At 45.4% G+C, this 12920-nt stretch overlaps 1 protein-coding gene across 2 annotated transcripts in view; it reads right to left on the bottom strand.

Annotated features, from left to right (window-relative positions):
• STPG1 (sperm tail PG-rich repeat containing 1) overlaps positions 1–12920 on the bottom strand; it is a 52991-nt gene that overhangs the window by 12154 nt on the left and 27917 nt on the right. For both annotated transcript variants that reach the window (XM_059065647.2, XM_067014810.1), the window contains 4 exons: positions 12347–12448; positions 7625–7795; positions 4464–4572; positions 306–471 (listed from right to left, as the gene is read on the bottom strand). In XM_059065647.2, coding sequence (XP_058921630.1) covers positions 306–471; positions 4464–4572; positions 7625–7795; positions 12347–12448 — 548 coding nt within the window. The remainder of the gene's footprint in view (positions 1–305; positions 472–4463; positions 4573–7624; positions 7796–12346; positions 12449–12920) is intronic.

The raw sequence follows: 12920 nt of genomic DNA, 5'->3' as shown, positions 1-12920 counted from the left end.
AACGCAAGTCTTTCAGCCTCGCTGAGGCCTGGCTTCCTCCTCTATGAAGTAAGAATAATCATTCCTACTATAGAGTTGTTATGATCATTGAAGAAGCTGTTAAGTTCCTGGCATACAGTAGTTACTCAATAAATACTACGTATTCAACAAGTATTTCTTGAGCACCTGCTATGTGTCAGCAAGGGCCCCAGTAGAGCAACTCGGCCTGTGTCTGCCAAGCTGTGACACCCCTTCTTTTTCTCCCCAGGTTCGGGTCCTTCCCCAGAATACCTTTCAGAAGAAAGATCAGGATGATCAGGACTCACGGCATAAGAGTCTTTTTTTGAACTTCGGTGTGACCTTTTGTGTTGTAATAACCGGGTCCTGGGCCTGTCGACGTCAGTTTTAATCCACGGCCAGTTTTTGATTTAAAACAAGACATTAATATCTTTGGCGACTGCTTCACAAGGGATTCGTTGACATTATAATGCCCTGAGCAGAAAGAAATTTTAAAACAGAATAAAGAACTCCTCTCAAATAAATAAAAAACAGTAAGAATACATATAATGACTATAAGGCAGTATCACTCCAGGATGGTCAAGTAGAAGGGGCCTGGAATAACTGAAAATAACGCTCACCATTTAGAGAACATGTGTCCGTGCATCACATATGTAGCTCATTTAATCCTCACGGCAGCCCTGCAAGGTGGGTATTAGCACCTCCATTCTAAACATGAGGAAATAGACTCAGAGATATTCAGTAATTTGCCAAAGGACATTCATCTAACCAGGGCCTAAGCCCAGCTTCCTCCTCCATAAACTAAGGATAATAATTCTTCCAACAACTGGGAGGCTATGGTAGAAAAAGAACATTTTAGGTTCCTGGCACATGGTAGGTGGTCAGTAACTATTATGCAATCAACAAATATTTATTGAGCACCTACTATGTGGACCCAGAAGCACCTTTCTCCAAGGTCCATGCTTTCCCACCATGCCTTGTCTCAAGAAACTGTCAGAATATAAGTAATTTGGCTGTGCACAAAGCTTTAAGGAAGAAGAGAATGATCTGAGCTGGGGTAAAGAGGGAGCAGTCTCACCCCAAATAGCAAGTAACCCTGTAAATGGGGGCAGGCATTTTGGGGTGCAAGGCGGCAGTACTAGGCAAAGGCCTTCAAGATGCTGCACACTTTGACCCTGGCTTCCTATTACTTGGAAATTAAGGAAATTATTCAACATAATGGAAAAGCTCTAAGCCTAAAGATGTACACAACAGCAGTGGCTACAGTGTGAGAAATGATGAATAGCTCAAAGGTCCAAGTACAAGGGCACAGTTATGGGAAAACAGCCTAATCTGGTGGAATATCAGCCCTGAGGGTGGTAAATGCAAAGGCCATGAAGCCTATGGCAATGTTCTCAAAAATAAAGGTGAGGGGCTTCCCTGGTGGCACAGTGGTTGGGAGTCCGTCTGCCAATGCAGGGGACACGGGTTCGTGTCCCGGTCCGGGAAGATCCCACATGCCGCGGAGCGGCTGGGCCCGTGAACCATGGCCGCTGAGCCTGCGCGTCTGGAGCCTGTGCTCCGCAACGGGAGAGGCCACAACAGTGAGAGGCCCGCGTACCGGAAAAAAAAAAAATAATAATAAAGGTGAGTGAGAAAAGTAAAATAAAGCCTATCAGTCTATACTATGACATCAATGTGCAAATGGATACATGTGACTAAAAATAGGTGGGAACCCAGAAAAGTGGGAAAAACTATATTCATGGTGGCCTTGTGGGTGGGAAAAATATTTCAAATTTTCTAAACGCTGTAAAGTTAATTTTAAAAAAAATAAAATCGACTTTTTCATTGCAAAAGCACTGAAAACAACAATATGGGATGTATTAGCAAGATTTTATTTAAATGGTAATACTCAATGATGGCAAAGGTGAGGGAAAGCATATTTCTCACAGAAGCAGGAGGATAAATTATCTCTGTGCTGAAGGGCAATTTGGTCACAAATATCAAAAACGTTAAATATTTTACATACCTTTCGACTTAGCAATTTCACATTAGGCAATATATGTAAGGAAATAATCTTGATTGTACACAAGTTGTGAGCTATAAGGATGTTTGCTCCCACTCTATTTATATGAGTGATCCATTCAAAACAACCTAAATGCCAGCAAGAGGGCATTTGTTCCTTAACTGATGGTACCATCAGATAATGGAATACTATGTATCCATTAACAAAGGATGTTCTAGGAGGATTTTTAATAACATGAAAAGATGGTCCCAATATATGCTTAAGTTAAAAAAAAAAAAAACAGATGTCCAGTTAGCAGCATTTATAATATTGCTATCTATCTCTCAAATTATCTTTCTGGGTTTTTTTACATATACATATATTTATTTTTAAATTTTATTCCCCCTACCAAAAAAAAAAAAAATAGTTTAAAGCAACGCTTGATTATAAAATGTTAAAAAGCAGAAGCAAGGGGGAAAGGCATTCATGCTCTCACGGCCCAGAATAAACCAGGGTTGAACTCTCTGCTGTATTTACCCCGATCTTTCCATCGTGCGCTGGACGCTGTCTCATGGTGTTGGGCCCACAGCGCGGATTCGATTGTGTCACCCACGTTTTTCAAGTGACACTTTACCATAGTTGTTTCCCCATGATCTAAGAACTTTTTTGTTTTTAAGGAGAAATAGGAGGATGTTGGGGAAGTGCTTGGCCTTGTGTTTGATGCAGCCAGACTTTAGAAAATCCAGCCAGCCAATGTGTAAAGGTGAGCATTTTGCTCAGAACTGAAGGCAGACCAGACCCGGCCCTCAGCCCCTGAGCCCGGGCACTCGGAGAGGGCGGAACACAGCAGGGATGCCAATCATGGCTCCACATCTGGTTTCTTCCCACAGTGGGGGAGAAGCAGAAACCACAGCATTTTTCTGAGAGGTCAAAGCAGATTGTTTCTCTCAGAGAAGCAGATTCCCCAGGCTGTGGCCCCTGGCAAATTTGGGGGATGTGGGGAGAGTCCTGAAGGCACCAGGCATCGAGCTGGATGTAGGGGGGCCCTGGATTCAAGTCCAGCAGTGGGACCCTGGACTAGTCACCTGCTTTCTATACATCATTTTTGCTTGTAAAGTGGGGATATAATAATATTAATAATAACCCACACTCTCTGAGCACATATGTGCCAGGCAACGCTCCAGGGGGTTTTGAAAGCTCCTGGCACACAGTAGGAGCTTAAAAGATGCTGGTGCCCACCTCACCCTTTCCTGCTGTGTTACAAGGGGCCCCTCGGGACCCTCCCAGAGGGAGGAGCTGCCCACTTCCTGGGGCTCTCTGGTGGAACCTCTGGCCAAACCCCAGGGATGCTGGCTTTGTTCTCCCGTATAAACAAACAAGGTGGGGTTTTGCCCGTGGTGATGCAAGGCAGGGAGCTTTAGCGGGGCTTAGCCTCCTAATTAGGGCTGGTTTTGTTATTCAGCCTCAGACTGATCTTCTCAACTTTAATCTGGATTTGCTGAAATCTGACATGCGCCACAATTCTGTCCACACCCCCATCCCAGAAGCATGACTGCAGAGGTAAACCCTCCCTGCTCCTCCTCTGGGCTCTGGGGCCCAGAGGTCCCTCGGGGGTCTTCTGGACCTGTTTGGGAAGGTCTAAGTACTAACCAGTACTCCTGGAGTATGGACTGCTATGTCACCAGACCCCTCTGGAAAATTTTCACTAAGGCTGGTGCGGGGAGGAGGTCTGAGGGCACGGAACAGGTGCAATGCCTTTCCCCAGCCCAGCAGGGAAAATATCTGCAGGTGAGCCCTTGTGTGTTCCTGAATCCTGGAGGCTTCAGAAGTCACACTGGGATGACGGGGTTAAGAGCTTCCTCAGTCAGACACCTCTGGGCTTAGGCCTGCCATTTATTAGCTGTGTGACGCTGAGCAAGTTGCTTCAACTCTCTGGACCTCCATTTCCTCACCTGAAACACAGGACTGAGAGTGTGGCCCTGTGAGGACCGCGTGGAAAAACTTAGCACTGAGTAGGCGCTCTGTGAGCAGAGCTATTTCCCATCATTTGATGATAGATGATGAAGCCCCTTTGTAGGCATGGGAGGAAAGGAATATTGCAGCCGAGTGTCCAAGGATCAGGACGTATTGTGTGCCCTGCCTCCCCCCAGCGCCTGGGATGGCACCTGGGGTATGCGCGTGGGCACACTTCTGGCATGAGAAGCGCCCCCCGCCCCCCAGCTGGCTGCCCAAAGCGGGTGCGCTGGGTCTGGAAGGCAGGCCAACGTGATAGGCCGCCCCCGGGGTCCACTTCCAGAGCCGGCCGTTCTTCCCCTGAATGGGGAGCCAGTCTTCTCCTCTTTGTACAATACCTGCCTGCACCCCTTCTTCCCCCAATGCCTAACTCCTTCCAAAGAGACTCCCTGGGAAGGAATGGGTGCCCTGCTGATCAGATCTGGTACAGGAAGCCTTAGGTCAAGGCCAGTGCGAGGCAGCTGCTTACCTGGGGCAGGTCCTGTTTTAGTAAGAGTGAAAAGTCCTCTCTGGGTTTTGGACACGAACCCGGCTCGGGCACAAACGTTGTTTGTCTGTTTGCAGCAAGAGACCGAGGCCTGGGGGAGAAAATAAGCACGGCGTGCTCAGTGTCTTGCCTTTCTTTGTCCTTGTTGTTGTGTCTGGAAGAGGGGCACTTTGGGGTAAAAAAAAAAACAAATTTAAACCTGTCTTCAGAAAATGAGCAGACGTGAGTGGAAAAGTTCACACTGGCTGCGCCTTCACCTTCACCCCAGCTGGACTGGGGGAAGAGTTTGTCATCGCTAGCCAGTGTCTGGAGACCCAACACAACACAGAGGACAGTGCCCTGAACCAGCCGGCGGACCTGGCTTCCCGGCTCGCTCCCTGCACACAGGGCAGGGTATCCTGCTCAAACGGATTAATTTCTCTGAATTTGAGTTTTCTCATCTGTAAAATGGATCAGATAATCCCTGCTCGATTTGAGGCAGAGTGCTGTTGGGTTGGGGGTAGGGGACAGCCGGTCAACACAAATCATCTGTTTTTTTAAAAAGTGTGTAATGTTACATAGGCGAATTATTTTCATTATTTTTTCTACGATTTTCATTCTTTTCGGAACACGTAGTCCTACATATCCGCACCCTGATTCCTCACTGCTCAAATAATCCTTCTATACCTGTGCGATTTAGGACATACAAAGAAATTGTGTAACTTAAAATTATGATCAGATTTGTAAGCACTGTCTTGACTTTTCTGGGCTGACCAGAAATTTAGAATTTTGGTTGACCCACGCAATATACATTAGAGAGTGTCCAGCGAGTTCAGAACTCGAAAACTAATTGGGGGAAAAAAACAAACAAACCCTGAGATCATTCTTATGATGAATCATAAATATTTTAAATGCTAATTTGCAGTCAGTCTCCTGTATTCATTAGATAAAAGATGCAATAAAAATTGTGCCTGCAATGGCTGGAATATTTACTGAATGAGTGAAACTATTTGCTGGGGCCAGGATGGCTTGATTTTCTGTGCTACTCCTTTGTCAAAAAAAATGTTTCTCGAGAAATGCAGATGGCATTTTGATTTTGTGTTGACAAAGGCGGAGGAATTTAGCTTTTCCCAGGGTCCTAACGGCCAGACTGCCTGCAGAGAGGGCAAACAAAAAGATCAGATGGACCAGACTAATTACTGGACACGGGGAGAAGAGCCAGGATGCCAGAGAGGAAGTAATAACAGGTACCAAGGGAAAGGCTTCCAATAGAGAAGGGGGGGATCGCAGTAAGCAAAGGTAGAGAGGTCTTGACAGCCTCAAAGCACAGTGTGGCTAACAGGATTACCGCATTTCTGCTCCTCGCCAGTTGACTCAACCATTGTTCTCCAGGTCTGAAAAAAGCCTCCTGTAGACAAAACACTACTTCAGCTTTATTCCTCGCCCAGACAGAAAAGCAACAGAAAAAGGGGGCATTTTTGTATACACTGAGTGTGTGTGTCACTGGAAGATTTCACCATTAGACTAAGAAGAGTCAGCTCCTCTGGCAGGTTAAAAAAGAAGGAAGCAGATTTATTGTATTGCCATGGGAAAAACAAACCCCAGATATAATTAAGTAGAAAACGCACGCGTACCGTGGACAGCATAATCCCAAAACCAAGGGAAGGACGACAATACGAACAATATTGCCCCTGGTTTTTTGTTTGTTTGTTTGTTTTTTGTTTTTTTTGCGGTACGCGGGCCTCTCACTGTTGTGGCCTCTCCCGTTGCGGAGCACAGGCTCCGGACGCGCAGGCTCAGCGGCCATGGCTCACGGGCCCAGCCGCTCCGCGGCATATGGGATCTTCCCGGAGCAGGGCCCGAACCCTTGTCCCTGCATTGGCAGGCGGACTCTCAACCACTGCGCCACCAGGGAAGCCCTATACTGAATTTTAAGGACTTAATATGAGGGAAAGAATGTAAAACATCTAATTAATAATTTTTATATTGATTAGATATTGCAATATCTTGAACATATTGGGTTAAATAGAATATATAATTAAAACTAATTTCACCTGTTTCTTTTTATTTTAAAATGTAGCTACTAGGAAAACTTAAATGACGTATGTGACTCCTGTTATACTGATACTCCTTTTGGACCGTGCTGGCCTAGCAGGCACTTATATTGCTTTGAACGTGTTATAATTGGATTCATCGTAGAAGGTAGGCAGGACCTTTGTAGTCAGAAAAGTAAATCTTATTTATAAATATTATAAAAGAAAAAGGAAATTTAAAATGAAGTATTCTAAGACCAAAATATTCTTAACTATGGCGTAATAATATTACTATCTTATGTACAATTCATGTCTTAGGTATTTCAGAGTTTGTAGTCTCATATGCTTCTTATAAGAACCCTGTAGGGCAAGTATAATTAATTCCCTTTTACAATTGAAACTCAAGAGGTAACGGGGCTTCCCTAAAGACAGTTCTACCAGTTTTCATGTATTTGTAGAGTCCTCGTGCACCAGATATTGTGCTAGGTAAGCACTCAGCCTAGACTATCTCATTTAATGTTTGCATTAACACCATGGAGTAGACATATAACCTCACTTTACGGATCAATAAACTGAGTCCTGAAAGGTTAAGAGACTTGCCCAAAGCCATACACAGTTAGAAAATGGCAGAGTGGAGATTTGAACCTGAGTCTGTCTCTTACCTGTTAACCACACAATTCTGCTTCAGTGACTACAAAGTGATGGGAAATGGCGAACCACTGCTGTTAAAAAACCCTATTTTCTGATATGGAAAGACAGAAGTTTATTTTCCCTGTAAGAATATAATAGTGTCTGCAGATAAAGTGGCACGTAATATAGTCATTGTTACAGATGAGAAAACCGTCCCAGAAAGCTTATGGTGATAGGAGTAATTGCAGTAAGTATTTTCCGGGGCAGTGGTCTTCCCATTGCTCCATACTGACCTCCGTGTCGCCCACATTTTTCTCTGGGTTCTGCAAATTCCCTATGAGAGTTTTGCCCAGCCTCATGTAGCCATTGGGTAGTCAGCAAATGCTAACTGGCTTACCAACTGCAGTAAATGCTATTCCCCAAAGCTCCCCCCTTCCTTTCTTTTATCTTAGTAAACCATTAATTCAATATATACTTAAGAAGCATAGGCAGTGTTCTTACATTGTAATGGTTTGGTGCGGGAGTTTCAAATTTGAGAACTTTCGCGAAGCTTGGCAACTGGAACATGCTGGAACAGGAATTACTGAAGTCTTTCTTTGAAACAAGACCTGATGGTATACTGTACGCGTTAGCTGCAGGGTATTTAGAGACGATGGTGTCCAATCGGGCACACTGTGAGGAGAAAGTCAAAGGAATCCACATCATCACGTATCTTATGGCTCCGAAGGACCGATGCCAAAAAGATGGTGCCCAGCACCAGGTCTAAAAACATTTTATAAAAGGTGAAACCCTGGCAGGTAACAAGGATAAAATGACCTTGGGTTTTGAGACTTTGCTCTTGGAAAATGCAATTTCAGACCTGTGTTAACTTCTATAAACTAACTCTAATTATTCATCTTACGTTTGGGACTTGGCAAGATAATTCTTCCATAAAAGCATTTCCACCCAATCTCATTTCAGGACACTTATACTTGACTCATCAGCTGGTGGGTGATTTATATGATGGGACGCTTCAGACTTGCTTCTTCCAACCTTGGTTTTCCTTTGAATAAAACCCTCACTTTTTGCTTCTAAGTTTAAATAATCCAAATTTCCTAAATAACAAGTTTGCTTCTAACATCTTAAAGGTACAAGGCTCCATAGGGCTTGCCTCCCACCCACACCTCCTATCCACCACCTAATCACTGATTTCATAAAACTCTACGATATTTTTGCTGTTTCAACAGAAACCAATCCTACTCCTTCCAGGAAGCCATGATAAACTATTTTCAGTTAAAAAAACAAACTGAATCAATGTTTGCCAAATGAACAGGGACAAAAGCCATAAAAACCAGGCGATAACATCACCTTACCCTGGGATAGTATGGCAAGTATTGAAGTCTGATAAGACAACAACAAAAAAATTTCATTATTTTATGGTTAAAAGCTTGAGAACATTGCCCTGGGTTTCCTCCACTTGACAGGGGTCAATGAACAAGCACAGAAAGTGGGGGAGGTGTGGGAAGGCATAAGCCCCTCCCCCGACTTCACTCTGTACGTGGCAGCAATGGTTCTCACCATCTGGTTCACGGACCACCAGTAATGTGGGTGGAGGTGCCACCAGAAGCAGGAGTGTTCTTTCCAGAGTCTTAGCTGTCCTGAGTCTAACCTGGGTTCGAGCCCCAGTGCCATCTCCTCCTAACCGTAAGGATTCATTGATGTCCCCAGAAGTAAGGTCAGCCCAGCCTTGCACTCACTTTACCTTTGCATTTGGGGCAATCCTTAACCCAGCACTTTGCAGGGGTGTTGCACTGGATCCCCATGACAACCTTGGGTCGAGGATATTATGAACAGCCCCACTTTACAGACGAGGACACTGAACTTCCTCAGCTAGCGAAGTGTTGGAACCAACATTCTCGCCTCCATGAGAGGATATGGATCAGATATCCATTCTGAAGAAGAATGAACCAAGTGGAGTCACAGCAATGTGTTTGCATCTATAAGATGAACAGCTGATAAATGCCTGTGGGAGGTTTTAGTTCTGGAAGAATCACTACCCGAAATCTGCTGTGCCCAATGGGGCAGACTCACCTCTGCTCTTTCCTTCTAACTTCCACAGAAGAAGGGTGGCAAGGTCAGACCTTCCTTGGTGCTGCCATTTATAGCGTGTCTATCCTGAGTCACCCAACAGAGTGGGCAAAGCGTGTTCTTCTAAAGCGCTAGTTCCCAAAGTGTGTTCCTTGGCCTTCCAGGTCTGTGAGATATGGTTGTGTTGGTGGTAGCGGCAGCAGGGAGAGAGTTCCAGGGTCAAATAAATTTGAGAAGTTTCACACCATGTTCCCATTTTGAAGATTCATAACACACGTTGGTGTAGTAAACGCTCTGGGAAGGTCTGCAATAAAGAAACCTCTCTAGCTTTGTTTTTTTTTTTCCCTTTTAATATTTATTTATTTATTTATTTTAGTTGCGCTGGGACTTAGTTGCAGCACGCAGGGTCTTTGTTGTGGCATGTTTAGTTGCAGTGTGTAAGCTCTTAGTTGCAGCACGTGGACTCCTTAGTTGTGGCATGCATGTGGGATCCAGTTCCCTGACCTGGGATTGAACCCAGGCCCCCTGCATTGGGCGTGCGGAGTCTTACCCACTGGACTACCAGGGAAGTCCCATGTCTAGCTTTGTTTAAACAGCCTTTCCCAACCTTCCTCCATCATAGAATCTTTTGGCTTAAGATACCTACTAACATACTCTTTGGGAAAAACTGTACTAAAAAATTCCCATTTGAGGCAAAGTTTCATAAAGCATTGCAGTAGAATTAGTCTGAGTCTAGCTGAAGTTGATAGTCACTCACCAACCCTCCCCGCCCCTTGGATTTCTTTTCATTGCCAGGTCTCTGATCTCCAATTTGGCCACATGCTGGCATTTATGAACCTCTCTCCAGGTCTTCCAGAGCCACTGCTGCCACCACACAAATACAGAAAGGCCATGGACACCTCCTCCCACCTGCCCCGTTTAACTTCCTAGTCTGTCCCGTGAATAATTCTGGAGCAAAGCTTTGGAATACAGTTGTGAAGCTCTTCAGATGATTTGAATTTAGGCGGATGACAGGTCCTCTCAAAAGGCTGGGTGCTGTTGCTCCAATAGTCATCAGAAGTTTTTTTTTTTTTTTTTGGTTTTTTTTTTTCTGCGGTACGCGGGCCTCTCACTGTTGCGGCCTCTCCCGTTGCGGAGCACAGGCTCCGGACGCGCAGGCTCAGCGGCCGTGGCTCACGGGCCCAGCCGCTCCGCGGCATGTGGGATCTTCCCGGACCGGGGCTCGAACCCGCGTCCCCTGCATCGGCAGGCGGATTCTCAACCACTGCGCCACCAGGGAAACCCCATCAGGAAGTTTTTAAAACGTGTTGACCCACAGAGTCTTTTGGTCAGCCTCACCCAGAGAGGCACACTCCTGCTGGCCATACTAGCTCCAGTAAGGCAGACCTTTCTCTCATGGGGACTACTTTTAATTCCCTCAGGGAATTGGGATCCGGAAACAAGAGGCACTGAATGTGAAAGGCAGCAAAAGAAGGGGCGGAGGAATGAAATTCTCGTCCAATTTGGGAAGGAACTAGGCGAGATGTGGGGATCTCCAGACAGACTTCCACCAACCACTTAAGGTACCTTCCCAAGGACATAGGAACTTATGTGTTTATAAACAGAAATGGAAACCCCCATATCCATCAGAGCGGGGAGAGGAAGCCTGAACAACTCACCTTCTGCCTTCTTTTGGGTTTGGTCTGAATTTTTTAAAGACCTGATTAGATCCCGTCATGCACAGAGCTTCCCTTGGACCCCTTCTTCTCCAGGCGGCCCAGCCTCATCATTTGGAAAGTTACTACATGTAAAGCCTAGCAGGGGATTGACGGTGTGCTCTGATTCAGAGCCTTCTCTGGCACCAGGCAGGAATGGGCAGTGCCACTGTTTGGCAACGTCTCAGAGAGAAAACCTAGGTGCTGCAGGAAGTCTTGTTTGTGACTCAGGTGGTGACAATCTTCACATTCAACATGTTTATAATGCTCTGCAATTTCAAACACTATTTTACTCATTGCCCATCGCCTCCAGGGAGTCTCCACTCGATGAGGCAACTGGGACACAGAGGGTGACGTGCTTGAGGTCACATCGAGAACCCACAGCTGAGTCAAGATTGGGTCTTAAGTCCTGTCTCCTGTGCCAGGCCATCGTGAGATGGCACTTCTTTTGCAGATTGCTTTGGAGTCTCTTTACTCTCAGGGCTTGGGACAGAAGGAGAAGTAGAGGCGCGGTTATTCTGTGAACTCACTGGGGCCATGTGCAGCCTCAACGTCTTTGTTAATAAGGAGTTAACTCCAAAGTCGGTTTTCTCCTTGAGTATTCAACCCTGCCAAGCTTGAATTCCAATAAGTGGCTGCATTCAGTGTGTCTTAAATGGTCTCTTTGTGTGTGGTTTAAAAAAAAAAAAAATCAATTCCAGTGTCAGGTATCGTAATACATTTTTGCAAGAGATTATTATAACTTTTAAAGGGACAGACGGCATATGTGTTTTGTTAATGCTGGAGTTTGGGTTTGCTTTCTTTTTCACTTTCCTCCCTCAGCTAGTCTTACCCTACTTTGACCCTTTCCCCTTGTTATATCTATTTTTCTTGCCAACTGATAGGTGTTCAAATAAAGACTATCCTTGCCCAGGTCTGGTCAGAGACATTGGAACCTCATTTAGCTACTTGACGGTTGTAGCCTCCCACAAAGATAAAGACCCACATCTTACAAAGGAGAGAAATGGGGAGGAGAGGAATATCACTAAATTACCTGCCTGCTGCCTGTTTTCTTTTTGGTCCCATCAGATTTCTCAGTAACTCGAATAACTCAATTAGATTAAACAGTGTAAAAAGTCCTATTAGGGCAAGATGTATAATAATAACTTTTTTTCTGGTTTGCCTAAAAATCTCAAGAAAACATTTGTAAGTCCATTCCACACTGACAAAATTGGTTTTGGATGATCAGGTTCTGAATATTCTTCTAGCTTCTCTTCCCACTCTGGCAACACATAGCAGTGGGGAAAAAAAATTCCTTAAAGACATAGGCTCCAGTTTACCTGCATGAAATTTGAAGAGGCAGTTACTCTCCTAATTAAAACCAACGGGCCTTTGGAGAGAAGGGACCAGTTGTCCAGTGTATGATTATGCAGTGAATGAAGGAAAGTACAGAGCAGTTAATGTTCAGAGAAGGGGTTCTCACCAGAGAGGGAAAAGTACACGTCCCTTTCTTAGACAACGACACACTGTCAAACACAGGCGACTGGTGAATGACGTTGTAGAACCCAGGACCTGGGATATCATCCTGAAAGGAAAGAGAATGTAGTGTCATTGGGATATTTTCAATTCCATGGTGCTTTTCTGCAAGCTTTACATCCATTAGCACTAAGCCTTACACTAATCCTCTGGGACAGGCAGGGATGCCACCTTGTGGATGACAGCCGGGCCCCACCAATTCCTGACCTGCCCAGTCACCACCTCAGTTCGCAAGCGCTGGGGCTGGAATTCCAACCCGGGTCTGGGACCCCCCCCCCCCAGGGCCCTTTCTCTTTCCACTGTGCTATACTGCATTCCAGGAGAAAGCTATTGTTTCTTTGTGCCATTAGAGATATGAGCAGAAAATGCAATCCTGAGGGTGGCAGCAGCTGTGCAGTGTGTGTGTGCGGTGTGTGTGTCAGTGTGTGTTGACTGGGTTCACCAAACCCACGGCGAGGGAAGGGTGACCCATTTCATATTCACCACACCCCACCTGACTCAGCTTCCTCCCCAGACTTTCA

This window comes from Kogia breviceps, chromosome 1 (genome assembly GCF_026419965.1).
Source record: "Kogia breviceps isolate mKogBre1 chromosome 1, mKogBre1 haplotype 1, whole genome shotgun sequence".
NCBI classification, from domain to species: Eukaryota; Metazoa; Chordata; class Mammalia; order Artiodactyla; family Physeteridae; genus Kogia; species Kogia breviceps.
This window is presented reverse-complemented; position numbering and strand designations above follow the sequence as displayed.